A 21,963-nucleotide genomic window follows, 5' to 3' on the forward strand; every position below is an offset into this window, starting at 1 on the left:
GATCTAGCTCGGCCTCTGCAGCCCGCAACCTTCCACTCCCGTTTCTGAACTTACACAAGTTTTTTTGTTGTGATACCACCACCACCCTAAGCTTACATAGTTCTCCTGTTCTCCATTGTTCATATATCTTTTATCAGTTGTACAGAGAATATGCATACATCCCTCTCTCCCACAGTGGATAAAGGTGCTTAATATTTTTTTATATCCTATGCATTGAGCTCTCTCAGGCTAACACAGAGCAAATGCTGAATAAAAGTTATTTAAATGACTAAATGACCTTTTGTGACTTCTGCCAAATCACTTAACATTTTAGACTCTCATTCATGCATCTGAAAATCTAATCATAATTATCTACCACATAATATTATTATAATGATTTATGGACTGATGAAATTCTTCATTTATTCAATAAATATTTACTGAGAATTTGCTGCCTGCAGGCATTGCGCTCGATTCTAGGTAAATCAAGCAGAGAAGCACTGTATTCTGGTGGGAACATGTACACTCATCAGAGTGCATGGGTGCACACACAGTTAGAACCAAGGACAAGTGCATGAAGAAAAAGTGGCACATTGTGAAAGAGTCACTGCACAGAGCTAACGTGCGTTGTTTGGAGTTGAGGGAGGGACAGAAAAGTGCTCTCTGAAACAGCAGACTTGTAGACTATGCTGGAAGGAATGTAGTGCAGAGAAATTAGTCTGGGGAAGGGGAGGGACACGAGCAGTCCAGGTAGAATAATCAGCATTGACCTGAGACCCTGAGGAGGGAGAGACTCTGGCTCAATGAGGGAACTAAAAGAAAGGCCACGTGTTGCTGGAACAGAGAAGAAACAGGGTAAGTGCTGTCAGGTGAGCTGGTAGAAGAGGCGGGGACCCATCTACATATCGCCATGTTGGCTAGCCTGATGATTTGCACTTGAACCTGACAGCACTGGGAAGGTAGTTGATGATTTAAGCTAAGGTTTCCATTTATAGTCTTAAAACCTTGTATCCCTCAGGCTGCTATGTGGCGTATGAAAAAGGAACACATCAGGGATTGGTGGTGGGAAATCTGCCCAGCGGGATGGTGCACAAGTCCAGTAAAAGGTGGTAGTGGCGTGGGCTAAAGTGCTTGCAGGAGACGTGAGGACAAATGTCAGGATATAACGTGGAGACAGAACTAACAGAATCTCATCATGGATGGAATGACAGAGAGCTGGGAGAAAGGGTGACTTCCAGTGGTCTGAGATGGCCATATTGGTGGCATGTGGTGGCATTTACTGTTTGAAAAAAGACTGAAGGGGAAAGGGATTTGGGGGTTGGTGAGGCCTAGGGAGGTATGGGAATGGAGTGGGGGTCAGGAGCCCATTTGTGCACCAAATAAGTTGAAGATACCAAAGGCAATTGGAATCAATATCTCAGTGACTGCTGGGCCAGATATCAAATATACTTACACACTTTATATACATGTGTAGATGGATGGATCTATCGATCGACCTGTCAATAGATGGAAAACCTGAGATCACTTGTCAACAACACAGTTAAAATATCTTAATTTCAGCAGTATTATTGATATGTTGGTATACTCGGTAACTCTTTGTTTTCTTTTAAATTGTCCTCTAGTTACTAAGTGAAGAAGTGCTGAGTTACAGCAGCTTGCTCGAGGCCATTGAACTCAAAGGGGCTGGCATGACAGGGCACTATGTCACCCAGTTAGAGTTCCAGGATCTTCAGGAGCGATACAGAGCGATCACAGAGAGGGCCAAGGTACTGCTAACCATGTTCCACGCAGGTGCACTGGGATAGGAGGGCTTAGACCTATGCTTACTTTAAGACTCCTTTACTTTCTGGAATGGTGATCTGTGAAGGCACGAAGAACAAATGAACGTTAACACTTTAAACACTGGCAGAACCAAACAAAAACCTTCATATAATGCATGAAAGTTACTGAAGGAAATAATTCTCAATAAAAATTCCCAGAAATGAACCAATTTACGAAAACTTTTGGACAACATCATAATGAAGATTTAGAAGTGTTTTCATGTCTGGTGATGAGAGTTTTCCAAAGCAGTAAATAATCACCAGTAATATTTATCATTCTTCATTTAGGCCTCACAAAGAAAATAAAAATAACTTTCAAGCACATCCTACTTTATGAGACAAAGTACATGGAAGATTAAATACACATGAGTCCCAATCCTCACTTAAGGCACAATATAAGAATTTCAGTTTTACTGATTAGCAAAAGTGTCTTCTTATGACAAGTAAGATTAACTAATTTTTTGACAAACCCATGTTCCATTTCATAAGGAATTCAGAGATGGATAGTTAATTCAACTAAATAATCCTCAAGACCCCTTTTCATCCTGGTATTATGTTTTTGTATTTTTTTACATAAAGCTTAAAGTTTCAGTCTTCTAGAAAATCATATGCCAGTTATTTAATAATCATGTTTTCCTAAAATTCTGAAAGTGAATTCTTATAGTACATCAGCACTGCATGTGATAATGTATCCCTATCTTAATCATCTTAAATGCTCATAACAGGAAGCAGTAACCAAGTCTGAAAAACTCGTTCGCCTGCACCAAGAGTATCAGAGAGACCTAAAGGCATTTGAAGTTTGGCTGGGGCAAGAACAAGAAAAGCTTGACCGGTATTCAGTTCTCGAAGGAGATGCTCACACTCATGAGACAACATTGCGGGATCTTCAGGTAAAGTCTACTTCATCTTGAAGGGATTTTCATTCTGAATATGGAATTATTATTTCAAGCAATGGGAAGTTAATAGGACCCTGATCCTATAAAGAGCTGATAGCTATTAAGGGAGATCCTGATTTACAGCACTTGGTGATCTCAGTAGTATATGCTGTTTGAGATCTTTAGGTGGACAATGTAGACAGAGCAGGACTGGGACTTGAGGAATTTGTTCAGCTCCTAAGGTGGCCTCTCTCAGCAATGGCTAATGGTCTAGTTTACGGTGTTGACCGGCCCTCCTGCCCATTGCTCCCTAAAGGATGAATTGTCAATGGAGCTTTGTTCGCAGCAGGAGTCAATAGGACATGACATTCCTCAAAGTCAAACTGATGACACCATTTAGTTTCAACCAAAAGCTCCCACACTGCTGATGGAGGAATTCGTGGGGCTAGAAAACATTCTGGCACTCAGGCAGGAAGGTTGCGAATCAGGGCAAGATGAGACAGGCCTAGTGGCGGAAGTGGTCCTAATTCATTTGCTTATTTGCGCTGTCAGCATTTATTAAATACTTCATGCTATGCAGATGCTTGCCTAGCTACTGCACATAAAGATGATTAAAATATTATTCCTGCCCTCAAGGAACTTGCAGTTTAGTGAGAAATGAATAATGAATGATGAAATGAAAAAATGAATCATATCATCAGGAATAGACAAGGTCAAGCAAGGGATCTCATGGGAACATCAAAGAGAGCCCTGCGATATCACCTAGAGAGACAGGGAAGGGTTAGGAGGTGTCCCTAAAAGGGACCGCCAGGCACATGTAGTAGAGAACAGAGAAAGGCCAGCAAGACAAATCCATGTGCCACCAGCTGTGTGTTGGAATTTACTGACTTGGTATCAGCCCTGATTAGAACTGGTTCAAGATTGGGTAAGACGTACCTATAGCTTGTACAAAGGGAAACCAACAGGGACTGGGAGGTTATCACCGGCATGTAAATTTCCTGGCTATTTCAGTTAAGTCCTGGGGAGTGTATAATGGCAGGAGCACAACTCTGGGTTTAGGAAGTTTGGACTCTAATTCTTGGTGGGACCTGACGCTGGATGACTTGGGGCAAGAGAGAACCTCTCCCATTCAGTTTCCTCCACAGAGTTGTCCTAAGGAAGGGTTAAGTGAGATGGGAGAAAAACTCATGTAAATGATGCTCCATTCATGAAATACATATGAAGTAGAAGTTGTCCTAATTTCATTAGCTTATTTAAGGATCTAATTGATTCTGTTTCAGAATAATGGGCACTCTGGTCTGCCACGTGTGTCTTTTGTCATTCTTTCAGTAGGGTTAGCTTTGTTTTTGCTAAATAGCCCCTCTCAGCACTTCACTTCAAACTCTTGGCAAGCACACACCAAGCTCTCTAGCCTTCAGGGTGGGATTTGAGACAATAAGTCACTTGTCACCAGCAGATGTTTCTCTTGTTCTCTTCAGAAGAAGATATTTCACTTCAGTTAGTAGTAGTGTGTCCCAGAGTGATACCCACCTCTCATTTCTCCATGTATTCGTTCTTACGTTGTCTTATTTTGAGTCACCACAAATCTGAAAAAGGAGAGGAGGTGCTCGTGGTGGGAATAGGTGGTGGAGAACTGTGATATTCCATCTGCTCAGCAGGACTTCTTCAGCGTCCTGACGTCCTACAGTGCACACACACGGTGGTGTGGGGATTGGTCAACCGCCTGGGCCACGGTCACAGATTATTTTCTATAAACTGAAGCCTTAATATGGCTTTGCACATATAGATTTGTAAACTATTGAAACATACTTTTCTCTCAGAATAAACGCTTGAAACATGGGCTATATAAGAATTTACCCAATACAGTGATGATTCATATAATAGAGAAAACTGTTATAAAATATGGAAAAAGTGATATAGTCAGGAGATTAATAAATTGAGGCAAAGACCAGTAAACTACAACTTATGGCCATGATGCTTACATTTTAAATAAAGTTTTATTGGAACACAGCCACACTCATTCATTTATGTATTACCTATGGGCAATTTTGTGCAGCAGTGGCAGAGGTAAGTAGTTAAGGCAGAGACCATATGGCCTGCAAAGCCTAAAATGTTTATTATCATGGGGCACCTGGGTGGCTCAGTCAGTTAAGTGTCTGACTTTGGCTCTGGTCATGATCTCCCGGTCATGAGTTCGAGACCTGCTTTGGGCTCTATGCTAACAGCTCAGAGCCTGGAGCCTGCTTCAGATTCTGTGTTTCCTTCTCTCTCTGCCCCTCACCTGCTTGCTCTCTCCCTCTCTCTCAAAAATAAATAAAACATTTAAAAAATTAAGAAAAAATGTTTTCTATCACGTTCTTTGTAAAAAAAAAAAAAAAAAGTTTACCAACCCTGAATTAAGAGATAGTATTATACAAAATTAAATTAAAAAACAAACTAAGAATTTTGGAATAAAATGTCTGTTTGTGGACATTTTGATGAATATTTCACCATATATCTTGTTCTTTTCTATCTATAAAACATTTACATTACAACATTCTTGGAGTGGCATCATAGCTGAGGAAACACATATCCATTAGTTTGAACCATATGAGATCTTTGTAGATTTAAAAAAAATGGCCAGCACAGTTTCAAATGGCTTGAACTGATATTGAAGATATAAAAAATAATACTGTATTTTAACTAAAAATATTGGTACCTCTAACATTCTTGATGAGATATGACTGTTCCTTTCAACTTTAGATGATCAGACCAAGTAGCAGTATGGGTTCTTTAAACATTAGAAATACAAATATATATAACATTCTCTTGCCAACATCCTTAAGGATATGGGTTCTTCTTTCTATAAAAAGTAGTGTATGTTCTTTAAGGCTTGGCTCATACCAGATTCGTAGGATAGATCTTTGGGACTTAGGCTTTGGTGGAAGAAAAGGTGTTTTGCACCCGGGAGCTGCTAGTGGGCAGGTGTGAAGATCAACCTGCCGGGTTTGTATGCCCAGCTCCTCTTGACCATCACATTCCCTAGAAAAACTCTGGCAAAGCACCCCTCCTAGCAAAACAAAAGGTCCATGGTTCCTTTCTCAGCCACAGATAGCACTGATGCCATTTAATGCCAAAGCAAGAAGTCTTATGCCTTTGAGTAGTATATGAGCCATAAAAAGCCTACATTATTCTTTTAAATAAAAAACATTTAATTGCAGGTATTTTTGCTTATAAGCTGAAAGGCCAAATTTCAGAAACTGTTTCTAAGATGATGAAGACAAATATTGGAGTATATGTGTGTCTCCAATTTGTGTGAGTGTTTGTGCATTGAGATTATTTTACTAGAAATATTTCTGAGTCCTTCCCCTGACTTGAGAAATGATGGTCAGTGTCAGGTGCACATTTCTTATAAGACAGAGAATAAAATAATTATTTTTCTAATGTGAGCTTCAAGCTGGCACAGTTGACTTGGGCGAGACATGATAACTCGTGCAGGTGTAAAATGTGAACGAGGTGTGTTGGCCACGCGCTTCCCCCACAGGAGCTGCAGGTGCATTGTGCAGAGGGACAGGCGCTGCTGAATTCGGTGCTACACGCCAGAGAGGAAGTGATCCCATCCGGCATCCCTCAGACGGAGGACCGGGCTTTAGAGTCCCTCCAGCAGGACTGGCAGGCTTACCAGCAGAGACTGGCTGAGACCCGGACTCAGTTCAACAATGTTGTCAACAAACTGAGACTGATGGAACAGAAATATCAGCAAGTAGACGAGTGGCTCAAAACCCTGGAGGACAAAGTGAGCCTCAGGACTGGACGTCAGTCTAGCCGGGCAGCCAAAGAGATACAGTTACATCAGATGAAGGTAAAACTCCTATCAATTCTTGACCTTTGTCAAAGTAGCAGTGACCGTGCATTCATTAAAATATGCAGTAACTTTTTGTCCAAGGCTTAAAGTTTGCAAAATCTCTTTCTGCTTGCAAAAATGGATTATGAAACATTATTCTAGCAGCAGTTACTCAATAGAATCCTAAATTAGTCTTTAATAAAATATAATGTAATGAACTATTTTGCTTTTTCTTCCCATGCCCTATTACCTTGTTTCATCAAGATATATGAACGATAGTACTGAAATCATTTAAGTTTATGGGTCTGATTTGAAATTACTCTAATGTAGTGCATTGAAATAATACTTGATAATTAGTTTTATTCTAACTTTCATGCAAACTCACTAGGCATGATCAAAATAATGCTTAGGCCTTTGGAATTTCTCATCATTATTCATCCACTTTAAAATTTATCTAGGTTAAAAATTTATGTCACTCTGTCTTTTTAAAAAATGTTTTGAGCCAGTGTAATATGTATAGTAGGAAGTATTCCATCTTATAAAGATTGTGGGTTTATCATGTTGTTATAATACGCTTTTGCATGAAGGTTATAGATTTTCAAAATTATATCCCAGGATAAATATATTCTAAACATACACTACAATCATTTCCTATTCGGATGATTATATATATATATATTTTTTTTCTTTTAAATTTTTTGCTTATACTGAAGTGTAATATAATAAAGTACCCTGATAAGAAATGTACAGTGTTTATCTCATTTTTCGTAAGTGCCATACGGTATATTTTCAAAATTATATCTCAGAATAAATATATTCTGAACATACACTGACATCTCTTCCTATTATCAAGATACATATATTTGTCTTACACAATAATGCCTAAGATTCACCTTGTTCCTGCAATATTTACGTCGTTTCAGAAGTGGCATGAGGAAGTCATTGCGTACAAAGATGAAGTTGAGGATGTGGGCGCCAGAGCCCAGGAGATGCTGGACGAGAATCACGTGAGCAGCCGCATGGGCAGCCAGGCCACCCAGCTGACTTCCAGATACCAGGCCCTTCTTCTCCAGGTGCTGGTGAGTGCGCCACCAGCTGCTCATGACAGGCAGGCACGCTTCACACACAGAAATGTTCTTCCTTTCTTCAACTTCTGCTGAAGACACACACTTGTCACGAAAGGCTCTGGGACCAGTCTGTAATTTCCTGTCCGATTCTGTTTTTCCTTTTAAAGGAACAGATAAAATTGCTGGAGGAAGAGATCCAGAGTTTGGAGGAATCAGAAGTATCCCTAAGTGCCTATTGTGATTGGTACAGCTCCACTCATAAAAACTTCAAGAATGTGGCCACCAAAATTGACAAAGTAGATAAAGCAATGATGGGGAAAAAAATGAAGACGTTGGAGGTAGGCGTGCGTACATTGGACTTGTCTCCCAGCCTCTCCCAGCCTCTGTCCTTGCACCTTGCCGGTCCATCTCCCGACGTAGGTGCTGGGAGCATGCGTGTTCATCCTCTTCCCTTGGAGGAGAGAGAGTCTGTGGCTCACGCTTCACTCCAAATATCAAGCTATGATCTTTGTAAGGCTGAAAGCTGGCTTTTGTTGAGTTGTGATGTGATTTCACCCAAATGACTCAGACTTGGTTGCTCATGTCTGAATCCTAAGCTGACACTTAAATTTTAAAAAATTATCTCAAATTCATGGCGCCATGTATTCACAAAAGAGGTTTTACTCAGATCCTTAGGAATACTACTAAGGATGAGAAGAAGATCAGGGTTTTTTTAAGTCTCTGATTTGGAAATTATATATTAATCAAGACTTGTTAAAACCTATATTGAAGTCAAGAAAAGAGGACTCTGATTCCTGGCAGGTCACATTGGGTTATAAACCTTCAAAAATATATTTTAAGGGGAAACTTGAGAATGGAATTTGAAAGCCTTTTCTTTAAAAGGAAAGAAACAACACTAATTCTGTATTTGCTTCTCACTCCCTCTCTTCCTCAGAGTTTGCTAAAAGACATGGAGAAAGGCCACAGTTTGCTGAAATCAGCCCGAGAAAAAGGAGAGAGGGCTCTCAGATACTTGGAGGAGGGCGAGGCAGAGACATTAAGGAAAGAGACCCATGAGCATGTGGAGCAGTTGAAGGAACTGACCAGCACTGTCCGGAAAGAGCACATGACTCTGGAAAAAGGTCTTCTTTTAGCAAAGGAGTTCTCAGATAAATATAAAGCACTAACTCAGTGGATATCAGAATACCAAGAAATCCTACACACTCCTGAAGAACCCAAAATGGAATTATATGAGAAAAAAGCTCAGTTATCTAAATACAAGGTAGTGTGTTGTTGCTCATTGACAAATGTGTGGTGGGGGCGGGGGGGTCATGCCTGTAGGACTGAGTGGAGGAACGTGATTCCTGGTGTGTGTCACCCTTAATGGGTCCTGAAAGTGTCCTTAACATGTCTGTCCCACTGGTGGTGAGTGATGTAGACTTACTTCACTACATATGCTACATCAGGCTTATTTCTCCATTTGGGAATCCTATTTGCTTGATATTCAAAAGATTGTATCAGTAAATGGAGATCTTTTCTTTTTTTTTTTAATGTTTTATTTATTTCTAGGAGAGAGAGAGAGAGAGAGCACGAGTGAGCATGAGCAGGGGAGGGTCAGAGAGAGAAGGAGACACAGGCTGTGAAACAGGCTCCAGGCTCTGAGCTGGCAGTCAGCACAGAGCCCGACGTGGGGCTTGAACCCACGAACTGCGAGATCATGACCTAAGCGAAAGTTGGATGCTTAACTGACTAAGCCACCCAGGCGCCCCAATGGAGATCTTTTCTGACAGTCTGTTCAGGAATATGGGTACTCGAGATAAATCTCCCTAGCATCAGGATCTGATTTATCTCCTTCATATAGAGCCTTTCCTTCATCTTGTGGTGCCCAATGCCTACCTAAAAGCTTATATTAAAAATGCCTATAAGCTATTTTGTTATCACATTTGTAAGAAAATAAATTCTAATTAACCAACTGTCACTTAACATTTTAGAAATTAATTTTTAAAGAATAAGTGATGATATGGATACAGCTATACGTGATATATAGATACAGGTATTTCACCTGCTCAAATGTGGAAACAATTCGTTGAGGCTTCCATGTAGCATAATATGTATGGAATCAATTTGACCCAAATTATTTAGCAATAATTTTTAAGAGTTACAGGATGATGGCTTACCTCACAGCTTTTCCTTTCAGAAGCGTTTTCATCCTCCAGCCATATGGCTATTCCTGTCCTGGGTTTCCCTGCCAAGGGTAACAGTGTGCCTGTGAAAATGCCACATGAGAATCACAACCGGTTTCTCTCCCTCCCCCTCACTGAGTTCTTGACATATTTAAATAGCACTTATAGCCTGTTATAGCAACGTAGCTGCTGGAATCTGTCCCTCTAACTTCACATCCAGCTCAAGCTGCACTTAACTGTGTGAATTCAAAATCAAATGATAACACCTCGCTGCCTTTTGTATTAAGTTCTTTCCCTCCAGTGGAAGAAATGAGGTGGAAGACAGAAATATGAGCTATGTTAAATGTAGCCAAAGGCAATTCTTTTCTGTACACCCCTCTCCACGTGTGACTAGCTATTTGATGTGTTACTTTTATATTGTATTTTAAAACTTTATTAGCCATAAAAATTATTCTCTAATGTTTCACACTTATGGATTTATGAAATGTCTGTCAGGTCTTGATTTGAGGTAGATGGTCTCACAGTGCCACAGACATATGTACATATTACTTTGATCACACAGGTGAGCTGGCTTTTTTTTTTCCTTTGTAATTCAAGTCACTTCAGCAAATGGTGCTGTCCCATGAGCCATCAATAAAATCAGTGAGAGAGAGAGGTGAAGCTCTCCTGGACCTTGTGCAAGATGTCACCTTAAAGGACAAAATAGATAAACTTCAGAGTGACTACCAGGACCTCTGTGGTGCAGGAAAGGTAAGTGGAAAACAGAAATTGAATAAAAATGTGCCTGGGGTGCCTGGGTGGTTCTGTCCGTTAGGCGTCCGACTTTGGCTCAGGTCATGATCTCACAGTTCATGAGTTCAAGCCCTGTGTCAGGCTCTGTGTTACAACAGTTCAGAGCCTCGAAACTGCTTCGGATTCTGTGTCTCCCTTTCTCTCTGCCCTTCCTCCTCAAAAATAAGTAAACATTAACATTTTTTTCAAAATAAATAAAAATGTGCTTATTTGCCAAAAAGGATCTTGACTTAATTTATTTCTCAGAAAATTAAGGGCCCGTGTGAGTCGGGCTTTTTCCTTCTGTTAGATGGAGATTTTATTTTATTTATTTTTTAAAGTTCATTTATTTATTTTGAGGAGTGTGTAGGGGCAGAAAGAGAGGGAAAGAGAGAATCCCAAGTAGGCTCCACGCTGTTAGCTCCGTGTCTGACTCTGGGCTTTATCCCATGAACCATGAGATCACCACCTGAGCTAAAATCAAGAGTCAAACACTCAACTGACTGAGACACTCAGGTGCCCCTCATGGGGATTTTAATTTGTATGATGATTCTTTATGTTTTTTCTGTCCCTAGTAATTTCTTGTAATATGTAAATGTACTTACCTTATGAGTTACACTGGGTTTTAAAAAGTATAAAGCAGTTTTGAGTGGATTTTTGCCTTGAAATTCATCTCTAATGGGTACCTGGCTTTACAGGAGCATGTCTGCAGTCTTGAGATGAAGGTCAAAGACCACGAAGATTACAACAGTGAGCTCCAGGAAGTCGAAAAGTGGCTACTGCAGATGTCAGGCAGACTGGTGGCGCCTGACCTCATGGAGACAAGCAGTCTAGAGGCAATCACCCAGCAACTGGCGCAGCACAAGGTACCCTCCTCTCTGAAGAGCTGAAGAATGCAGGGTGGCTTTAACAGCTTTGCCCTTGTGTGTGTGTGTGTGTGTGTGTGTGTGTGTGCGGACATGCGTGTGTGTGCACATGCGTGTGTGTGCATGTGCACGCATCTGTGTATGTTTGTGAGAGAGAGAGAGGGAGAGAGAGCGAGCGAGTGCACGAGCACATGATCTCTGGATCATAACAACTGTACTTAAAGAACCAGCTCTGAGTCTCAAGAACATATGATAACTGTGAACAGTTGAGTTCAATATTTAAGTGAATCGACAACAGTTGAATCCTGGCTTTCAACTTCTAAACACATTGAGGCATTTTCCCAGCTAATGGTACCCCCCCCACACACAGAATTTAATCTTTATAAAGTAATTTATCAAAGGAAGAGATTATCTTTATTTTAGAGAAGTGTTACCAAAGACAGGGTGCAGGGATAGTAATCACAAAGTGTCTGGACTCTGGCCAGACTCTGTCCTTCTTCGCCTGGGGAACTTACCCTCTCTGAGTCCCCTCCTTTTGCTCAGTCCCCTCCTTTCTCTAAAGGGCGATAAAGAGACCAGCCCCATCTCATAGCTGCTGTGGTCAGCACAGGGGCTGATGGACATGAAAGCATTTTGTAAACCAAAAAACATGGTCACTGATATGTGCTGTTCTTATCTTTATTGATACGTATTTGTAGTAATTACATGTGCCAGATGACAGATGTCATATAGTCACAGTTTTATGGAGCAATTTTGGTGACCTTAACGGGAAACTGAATTTTAGTCATGATGTGGTCAATACCTAGCGTGTCTTAAGAAAGCCGGTTAACCTCTCTAGGCTTCGGGATTCCTTATATTGAGGAGGAGATTTTATTTAGCAAATAAGAATAGAAAAATAACCACACAGTATATTCTACTAGGCACCGAGGGAATACCCTCAATAACCTCACAGTGTAGTGGTTCTGTAACAACTCAAAGACAAATGGTTCTTGCCGAGATGCAAGACAAGAGAACGCTGTATTTTGTGCATGTGTTGATAACCCTTAACCCAGCAGCAGTGCAAAACGTCGTGAGCTCTGGGCTGCTAAGGGCCCACTAGTTTCTCTTAAACATATCGATGTGTCAACCCAGGAAACCTTGGGTTGGGGTGTAGCACTTGTCATTAGTATTGTATAGCAGTAAGGAAATTAAAACCTGATTTGATAAAGTTGGTTCCCCCTCTGTACATGATCTCTGAGAAGGTCCCCTGAGAACACACGGGCCCAGGGGTGTGTACAAGCTGGAGTCAGGCAGAGTGGGGTCCAGAGCCCGGCGCTGTGCTGTTTACTGGTTGTATGACTTGGAGCATGTTCTGTAACCTCTCTCTACTTCAGTCTCCTGGGCTGTAAAACGATGATAATAATATACACTTATTAGGGGGGTATACGGTTCCTGGACTGTAACAGCTGCTTAATAAATGGTGCATGGTGAATATTATTTTTATTAGTATAAGTCAGATATTATAGAAATGTAAAGTAATAGATATTTGATTATTATATCAACTAGGTATCATATTATTAGATAAATTAGAAATTAGTAAATTAGGTTAAATAGTAATTGGGTTATTTTAGATGTAAATTATACTGGTATTATAATTTATAGAGCTGAAAAATGTATGAACATCCTTTTTGCTGATAATAATACTATGGAACACTTGTCTCTGTAACTGTATGACTGAGGCCAGCCATGAATTCACTCTCGTCTTAATGGTCACCGCATCATATCCCCATATAACTCAATCCATTAAACTCATTTACTCTTCCCATGAGAGTATCCTTGAAAACGTAAATTTTTGTTTGTTTGTTAATATGGTCACCAAGACAAATTGCAACACTTTTTCAAAAACATCATTAAACAGTGAAATGATTGATTTTAAACTTTGATAAATTGGTTATTTAACGACTAAAGATGGAATTGTGAGAACTCTATTTTTTCATTTTTTGCAGGCAATGATGGAAGAAATTGCTGGTTTTGAAGACCGTTTGAATGACCTTAAAATTAAAGGCGACAATTTGATCAGCCAGTGTGCAGACCACCTTCAAGCAAAACTAAAACAAAATGTGTACGCTCATCAGCAGGGCACAAAGGATAGTTACTCAGCTATCTGTAGTACAGCACAGAGGGTGAGTACCCATAGAATATTCTAGAATGACAATTAAAGAGAAGATCTGTACAATCTAGAGGTTTTAAAAAATGACTTTGATCTTCAGTCTTCAGGACAGCTTTGTTGTATGTCCAGTTAGGAAATAGGATGATAGGTCTCATAGCCTCTGTGTGGACACAGGATAACATATTACATGTTTGACTGATGTGATGAAGATACTCAGTTTGTCCCAATCCCTTCATTTCATAGATCGATTATAAAAATTTTGTTTTGTTTTTATTTGCATACCACCAATATTTCTAATTTACCATTTATTCTCTAACACCAAAGTAAGTTTATTCTTTACTTTTCACAATAATTACTTTCTGTTTAACTCCATGCCACCTAGGTTCTACTCCAATTCAACATTTTCATGAAATCATAGAATATTGGATAGGGGAGGGGCGCCTGGGTGGCTTAGTCGGTTAAGCGTCTAACTTTGGCTCAGGTCATGATCTCACAGTTCGCGAGTTCGAGCCCCATGTCGGACTCTGTGCTGACAGCTCAGAGCCTGGAGCCTACTTCAGATTCTTTGTCTCCCTTTCTCTCTCTGCCTGTCCCCCACTCATGTTCTGTCTGTCTCTCAAAAATAAATAAAACATATTTTTAAAGAAAGAATATGTAGAATGAGATGCACAGAGGAACACAAATCTTCAATAGAGATTTTTTTTTTTGAACACTGATTTCGTAGCAGGCATTTTCTACACATTAAGGATATTGCTTAATTGAAAAAAATGGATAAAGTTTCAAAAGACAAACACATAGTTTTAAAGTAAATTAAAAAAAAATTTTTCATGTTTTATTTATTTCTGAGAGAGAGAGAGACAGCATGAAGGGGGGAAGGTCAGAGAGAAAGTGAGACACAGAATCTGAAACATGCTCCAGGCTCTGAGATGTCAGTACAGAGCCCGACACAGGGCTTGAACCCACAAATGGTGAGATCATGACCTGAGCCAAAGTCAGTCACTTAACCGACCCAGGCACCCCTAAAATAAATTTTTTAAAAAACAGTTGAAATTCTAAAAACATAATTAAAACTTCATAATTAACATGTGTAAAATGATAAAGAGAGAAAAATGCATTTCTTCTTTTTAGTTTTGCTAGAATAAGAATAAATAAGAAGACATTTGTCTGAAAAAAAGAATAAGTAAGAAGACATTCCCAATATCAGATGAAAGTGATGAATTTAACGGATGACAGAGAAAAGCAGAATTCAATTACCATTTCTCCTGTCTTAAAGAAGAAAAGCCAAGCTAAATTAATTTCCTTCTTTTTTCTTCTTCTTTGTTTTTAATACAACAGTGTGCTCAGAAAAACAGCATAGGTATATTTCAGCTTGATTTCAAGAGACACATAGTAGTTTCTTAGTATGTCTTTATGGATAAAATGGAAAAAATGGAAGTTGGTTGGCTGGTTGAGGATTAATGAATTGAATAGACATTCTAGAAGATGTTTGGATCATTCTGGCATACAACTTCTAAAATGAAATGAGGGCATCCAACTCTCCCATTTCATATGTTACAGTTCAGTTACAATTTGACCATATTCTTAAAGCAGAAATATTTCATTTAGAGAAATATTGGTTGCCTTTTCGTGATAATGGTGTTTTATTTTTGCATTTAGTTTCTAGCTTAAACAAAATGTACAATATTTGTACCATGGTGGTGGCAAGGGGTAACGCAAAACCTCTGATTTATGTTTGACAATTTACTGCAAAGGTTTCACATATTCTGCACATTTCTGTAATTACATTAGCCCTGCCCACATTGTCTTCCTCTACTCAAGATAGTATAACATGTGGGTTGAGAAGTGATAGACTGAAGATGGCCATTGAACTTTGCCACATTTTGGAACTTAAGCAAACTCCTTAGATGTATATACAGTACTGGAGAGCGCTGTGGATAAAATCCATTTAGATGAACTTGTCAGTATGTTTCATTTGGGTCCAGTGATCTTCATAAAGATCGACAGAGATTTCTTGAACACCCTCATAACCACAGCATGACTGCTTTGTCTCAGGTGTACCAGAGTTTGGAACATGAACTTCAGAAGCATGTTAGCCGGCAGGACACTCTGCAGCAGTGCCAGGCCTGGCTCTCTGCAGTCCAATCAGATTTAAAGCCAAGCCAGCATCCACCTCTGAGCAGAGCGGAAGCCATGAAGCAGGTAGTAGACTCTGGAAAGTTTATGTTACTCTGTGATTCACTCATTCCATGAAATCGTGTTAAGTACTTACTATGTACCAAGTTGTACTGGCTCCCGAGGTCATAAGAGTATAGATAAAAGAAGAAAGTCTGAGCTTGACTGTTGTCAAGTTCATGTTCTAAGCTAGGAATATGGACACAATACTGATGGCCAGCCTGGTAGAACAGGCACTGTAACCAAGACCTCAACTTTAATAACTACTCAGCAGGGTGACCATGGACAAGCGACTTAATTTCTCAGGACCTCAGGGTCCTCGTAATGGAAAGTGATGATTATAAGCATATTTACTTCTGAAAGTTATGTGGAACTTCAAATGTCATGCCACAAGGTACATGATTTGTAAACAGAAAGGAGGGGTGATTTTTGTTCCCCTCGGGATACTTGGCAATGTCTGAAGACGGTTTTGGTTGTAACCATGGGGAGTGGTGGGGATGCTGTTGGTATCTGCCGGGGAAAGAGCTGAGCACCTTGCACTGAACAGGGCAGACCCTACAGCCAAGATTCGCTGGGCTTCACATGTCAATAGTTCTGAGGTTGAAAAGGCATAGAGGCATAAATCCAACAAATTAGGACTCCCCTGTGAGGTCTTCCATGGTCTGCCCCCACCCACCTCTTTGACTTTTGCTCCTCTGGGTCACGCCTCCAGCCTCAGGGCTCTGCATTTGCTGTCAGGATTCATCACCTGCAGAGTCCTTACCCCAAGGCTTTACTTGCTCCCTCCCTGAATTCCATTCCATTACTCAGCTCTTGGAGGTATACTCCCCAAAGTAACAACACCTCTTCATCATATTTCCCTACCTTTACTCTGCTACATGTGTTTATCACTACATCGCATTGCGTGTTTGTTTATTTGTTTACATATTATCCGTCTCTCTCATAAGAACATAAGCTCCATGGAAACAAGGGTTTTGTTTTAGGCACTGCTTTGTACCTGCTATCTAACTCAGAGCTTGCGTAGACTCTGAATCTCTTCACAGAAACATCTCTCTCTGTGTTTCTGTGTCTAGATTAAAGATCCACCCTGAGCGGCCTTAGGGTTATGGAAAGGGAGGAGCGCTACAGGGAGTTTATGCAGAGAAGAAAAGCCCACCCATCTGCATTTTAACTAAACTCGAATGAAGTTTATGAATGCACACTGACCTTTCCCTTTCTCTCTCCAGAATAGGCAGAAAACATGTGGAGAAGCAGGTTAGGGTAGGCTACTGGTTCTTTCTCTGCAATGGAAAAGAAGCTAGAATGTGAGCAGAAAATCTGTAGGTTCTCTTTCCCAGACCATACAGACTAATTACATTGAGAAGCAGCTGTTGGACAAATGGTTCCCTGCCAGTGTGTTTTGAATTCTTTCCTGTGAACCACTAATATGCATCATTTATAACAAGGGTGAAAATATTGAGCATAGCAAGGTTATTTTTGAAATGTCAACAAACTACTACAAATGGTACAAATATTTGCTCTCTAAATATAGCATGTTTCTCTTTCACCCTGATGAGTTTGGGGTTTTTTTCAGGTCAAACACTTCAGAGCTTTGCAGGAACAGGCAAGGACTTACTTAGACCTCCTCTGCTCCATGTGTGACTTGTCAAACTCTGCAGTGAAAACCACAGCAAAAGACATTCAACAAACAGAGCAAATGGTAAAAAGTTTTAAAAAATCACATTGGATTTGTCTGTTTCATTATATTCTCTTGCTTCAGTGTTAGATGTGAAAGAAAATATTTCCTTGGATTATTCTTTCTATAATGCTTCTACAGGGGCACCTTGGTGGCTCAGTCAGTTAAGCGTCTGACTTCGGCTCAGGTCATGATCTCATAGTTCGTGGGTTCGAGCCCCACATTGGGCTCTGTGCTGACAGCTCAAAGCCTGGTGCCTGCTTCAGGGTCTGTGTCTCCCTGTCTGCTCCTCCCCCATTCATGCTGTGTCTCTCTCTGTCTCTCAAAAATAAATAAAAGTTAAAAAAATTATTATTTTTCTATGGCCATTATAACAAATAGATATTTGAATTTCAACTAAGTCCAAGAAAGTAAGCACGCGGACACTGATGCCACTGAATTGGAACATTCAGTTCCATTGAACTGCTCATTGTTAGTGCCACCTTCCTCTCCTCTTTTCTCTTCAATTACCATTCTCTCCTCCTTTCTGATTTTTCCAATCATGTTTATTTTGCTTTTGTTTTTGTTTTTTTGCAACTTTTTTTCTTTAGATAATATGAAAAGCGTCCCAGATCCTTGCTTTATACTAGGGATAGCAAAGAGCATGCCATCTGTCCAGACCCTTCTAATCCATCCACAGTGGCTGAGGGTGATATTGAGAAGGATTCTGAGGCTGTGTCTGGGCTCAGTGGGAAACACTTTGTGAGGAGTCAGCAGTGCTTGTTCACAGCAGATTCCAGCACGGGAGCCATGCATTCACCAAACCTGTCAAGGCCACATGCTTGGGTTTAAACCAAACCAAAACAAACCAAAACAAACCAAACCAAAACAAAACAAAAAGAGTCAAGTTTGATTAATTGACTAAATATTCACAGAATAAGAAAAGTCTATAAAGGAAAAAAGTATTGAAGAAATTGAATAATTAATAATGTAGATAGTAATAATTGGAGTCGTGGGTTTTTTTTTTTTACTTTTATATTGTCAAAGCAAATCTCACCTAAAATCCCTATGAAAGATGATAAAATTCATGTATCTTCTTAAAGAAATTATTTACTGAGGGGTACCTGGGTGGCCCAGTCAGTTAAGCATCTGATTTTGGCTCAGGTCGTGATCTCACCATTTGTGAGTTCATGCCCTGTGTTGGGCTCTGTGCTGACAGCTCAAAGCCTGGAGCCTGCTTTGGATTCTGTCTTCCTTTCTCTCTGCCCCTTCCCCACTCGTGCTCTGTCTCTGTCTCAAGAATAAGTAAACATTGAAAACAATTTTTAAAAAAGAAATTACTGAAATAAATTATACAGTTTCAAAAATCAGTGAAGCCAATCCAAAAATTCAAAACATTAATTACTTGCTGTTTTGTAAGTATCAAGAAATGCACAATCGAGAGCAATATACATCTTTTCTAGTTAACCCCAAGACCAAATTCATGAGTCACTAGAGCAGATATGTCTACTGAAATGCCCAATGTGGAAAAACAGCTTTGACCTAATAAATTGTTAAAACTTCTAGAGCTTTACAACTAATTGGAATCATATGGCATAGCTCGTAGATATTTATGTATTTATTTATTTATTTATTTATTTATTTATTTATTATTTTACAAATAGTTTATTGTCAATTTGGTTTCCATATAACACCCAGTGCTCATCCCCACAAATGCCCTCCTCCATGCTCATCTCCCCCCTCCCTACCCACACCCATCAGTCCTCAGTTTGTTCTCAGCATTCAAGAGTCTCTCATGGTTTGCCTCTCTCCCTCTCCCCCACTATTTCCCCCCTTCTTCTCCCCCATGGTCCTCCGTTAAGTTCCTCCTAATCCTCCTATACGTGCAAACATCAATGGACGAATGGATCAAGAAGATGTGGTTTATCTATATGTTGGAATACTACATGGCAGTGAGAAAGAATGAAATCTGGCCATGTGTAGAAACGTGGGTGGATCTTGAGGGTGTTATGCTGAGTGAAATAAGACAGGAAGAGAAGGACAAATACCATAGCTCGTAGATATTTAAAGTCTTTAGAAAATCTTAATATAAAATCTACTTTTCTTGAAGTGAATGAAGAATTCTTTTTGGATTTATGACCAAATGTGCGTGTGTGGGCATAGGAGGCATGCACGCATGTGCATATATGTTGGCCTATGTATGTGGACAGCCTGAAGAATTGCATCTTTGACTTACTAAACCTAAATGTTTCTACCACTGCTAAGTTTTGCCCTTGTGTTCTCTCAAGATCGAACAAAAGCTTGTCCAGGCTCAGAACTTAACTCAGGGCTGGGGAGAGATCAAGCACATGAAGGCTGAACTTTGGATTTACCTCCAAGATGCGGACCAGCAACTACAGAATATGAAGAGGAGGCACTCAGAGCTGGAGTTAAACATTGCACAGAATATGGTTTCCCAAGTGAAGGTAGGGATTAATGGGTCTCCAGGGGAGATAAAGGAGACTACGACCTGTGTATGTCAGTCAGTCCTTCAACCTTAGTATAGCTATTTAAGGAATGAGATACAATCAGAATAACCTTGAGTTGAAGCCAGGAAAGGACAGATGAGGAAGTAAACATTCCAGTATGTTCTCAAGGCTACGATTAACTACTTGGATTGAAGGACATTCACTAGGTAGTTTGTGGCTGCACAAAACAGCTATGGTTTAGCCAATAGAGCCAGGAGATTGCCACTCAACAGACAGGAAGCCTTATTATTTACTAGCTTTTCGTCACAATATTGCTAAAGCTGTAGGATTATAAATGTGTCCATTAATTAAATGTATCTAACCTATAAAATATATATTAATATATAATTAATGTAAAATATAATATAAGTAGGATTTATATTATGGTTTATATGTAGGTTAAAAAGAATAGAAAATTATTTAAAGTATATTAACTTGATTGGAAGTTGTACCAGATTTTTAACAAACTTTAAGACTTATCTTTGTCGGTGATAGTGAGCCATTTATATTTTCTACTGGAATATTGTTTGCATATGCAGAAAAAAAGAATAGAGGTAAATTATTTTTTCGCAAAATTTTTTTAGAAAACCAGGGCTGCACGTCAAGATAAAATATTACCTTTTTTCCCCTTAATGACTACAGTATTGTTTTACATTTATCTGTTTCTCTTCATACTTCTCAAAATAACATAGCAAAGGAAAATACCAGTTACCCTTTGATTCTTACATACTTGAAATTTTGTATTCATAAAAAGGTAGGATTTTTAGATTTTTTTCTCTTTGGCCCATATGACCCTTTATTATACAATCTCCAGATCCTTGACATGTTTGGAAGTTTATGCCTATGTCTCACCTGTGTTTATTGGGGGCGGGGATTATTACACATCATTTATTTTGTTGTTGTTGTTATCCTTCAGGATTTCGTTAAGAAGCTACAGTGCAAACAGGCATCAGTGACCGCTATTACGGAAAGGGTGAATAAGTTAACCAAGAAGCAGGAGTCTCCTGAACACAAGGAAATAAGTCATTTAAATGACCAGTGGTTAGATCTATGCCTTCAGTCTAACAATCTGTGCTTGCAAAGAGAAGAAGATCTTCAGAGAACAAGAGATTACCATGACCGTATGAGCATTGTGGAAGAGTTCTTAGAAAAATTCACTACAGAATGGGATAACTTAGCCAGGTAACAGCAGCTCTGCAGTGGCTCACTAAAATGCTAAGCCAGAGATTTCCTACTTTTCATAAAAATCAAAAATGTCTTACATTTTAAATATCTATTGTCTATCATTGTAAATACTGATAAAACATTATTAAGAACCTCATGTTGTCCGAATACTGAGTCATAGTTTTCCTTGCTCAGTTTTAATTTAACCAATGAGTAAAAGGAAGATGTTTGAAAACAGTGTCATTTTCTTCTGTGACCTGAAGGGATATTCCAAAGACTATACATGGTGACTTCAAAGAATATCCCAAGAATATGTCTAGCTTTGTTTAATTATCAGCTATGGGACTATTGTCTATCAATTCATGAAGTGCATTCTTGAATCTCTGTATTCCATAGGTTTCTTATCAATTCTGTAAAGTGTTACATTCTACATACTTCAGTCAGGTTTCCTTGTACTTTTGGAATTCTAGAAATTAGTGAACAATCCAAATTCAATTACTGTGTGTCCTTTGTGATTTTGTAGCAGTTGAATCCCTCTTACCTTGTTTGAAAAGGGTTTCCTTCACCCCCACATGCATTGGGTCATCATATGTAACTTCTGATCACTGTAATTGTTAAAATCCACACTTCTTCCTCCTAGATTTATTAATTGGTAGCAATTAAAACTGAAAACATTATTCTAGATGTAAATTACAGTGGTTTTTCTGGAAGGAGGTATACTATTTTCTGATCTGTTTACCTTTCCTTGATGCTCAACATTCTACGAGTCTTTGAGATAAATCCAGCCAATATCAATAAAAAACCTTCCTGTGGGTTGATAGTAGGCACCTCCATCTGGTTGACACAGGCATCTCAGACTTAATAGGTCCTAAACAGAACTCATCATACTACCTCCCAATCCTGTTCTTTATTCTTCAGAACCGATTGTTTTGTAATTGAAGGAGACTTATAAGA

General features: G+C 39.4%; 1 protein-coding gene across 1 annotated transcript in view; it reads left to right on the forward strand.

The window, feature by feature from the left end:
• SYNE1 (spectrin repeat containing nuclear envelope protein 1) overlaps nt 1–21,963 on the forward strand; it is a 457,258-nt gene that overhangs the window by 240,963 nt on the left and 194,332 nt on the right. Inside the window, exons 62-74 of the mRNA XM_077775982.1 lie at nt 1,602–1,745; nt 2,525–2,689; nt 6,198–6,515; nt 7,421–7,576; nt 7,732–7,902; nt 8,499–8,825; nt 10,324–10,476; nt 11,196–11,363; nt 13,349–13,525; nt 15,565–15,711; nt 17,258–17,383; nt 19,627–19,803; nt 20,762–21,027. Coding sequence (XP_077632108.1) covers nt 1,602–1,745; nt 2,525–2,689; nt 6,198–6,515; nt 7,421–7,576; nt 7,732–7,902; nt 8,499–8,825; nt 10,324–10,476; nt 11,196–11,363; nt 13,349–13,525; nt 15,565–15,711; nt 17,258–17,383; nt 19,627–19,803; nt 20,762–21,027 — 2,495 coding nt within the window. The remainder of the gene's footprint in view (nt 1–1,601; nt 1,746–2,524; nt 2,690–6,197; nt 6,516–7,420; nt 7,577–7,731; nt 7,903–8,498; nt 8,826–10,323; nt 10,477–11,195; nt 11,364–13,348; nt 13,526–15,564; nt 15,712–17,257; nt 17,384–19,626; nt 19,804–20,761; nt 21,028–21,963) is intronic.

The sequence above is a fragment of the Crocuta crocuta genome, unplaced genomic scaffold, assembly GCF_008692635.1.
Source record: "Crocuta crocuta isolate KB4526 unplaced genomic scaffold, BGI_CrCroc_1.0 scaffold25, whole genome shotgun sequence".
Lineage (NCBI taxonomy): Eukaryota > Metazoa > Chordata > Mammalia > Carnivora > Hyaenidae > Crocuta > Crocuta crocuta.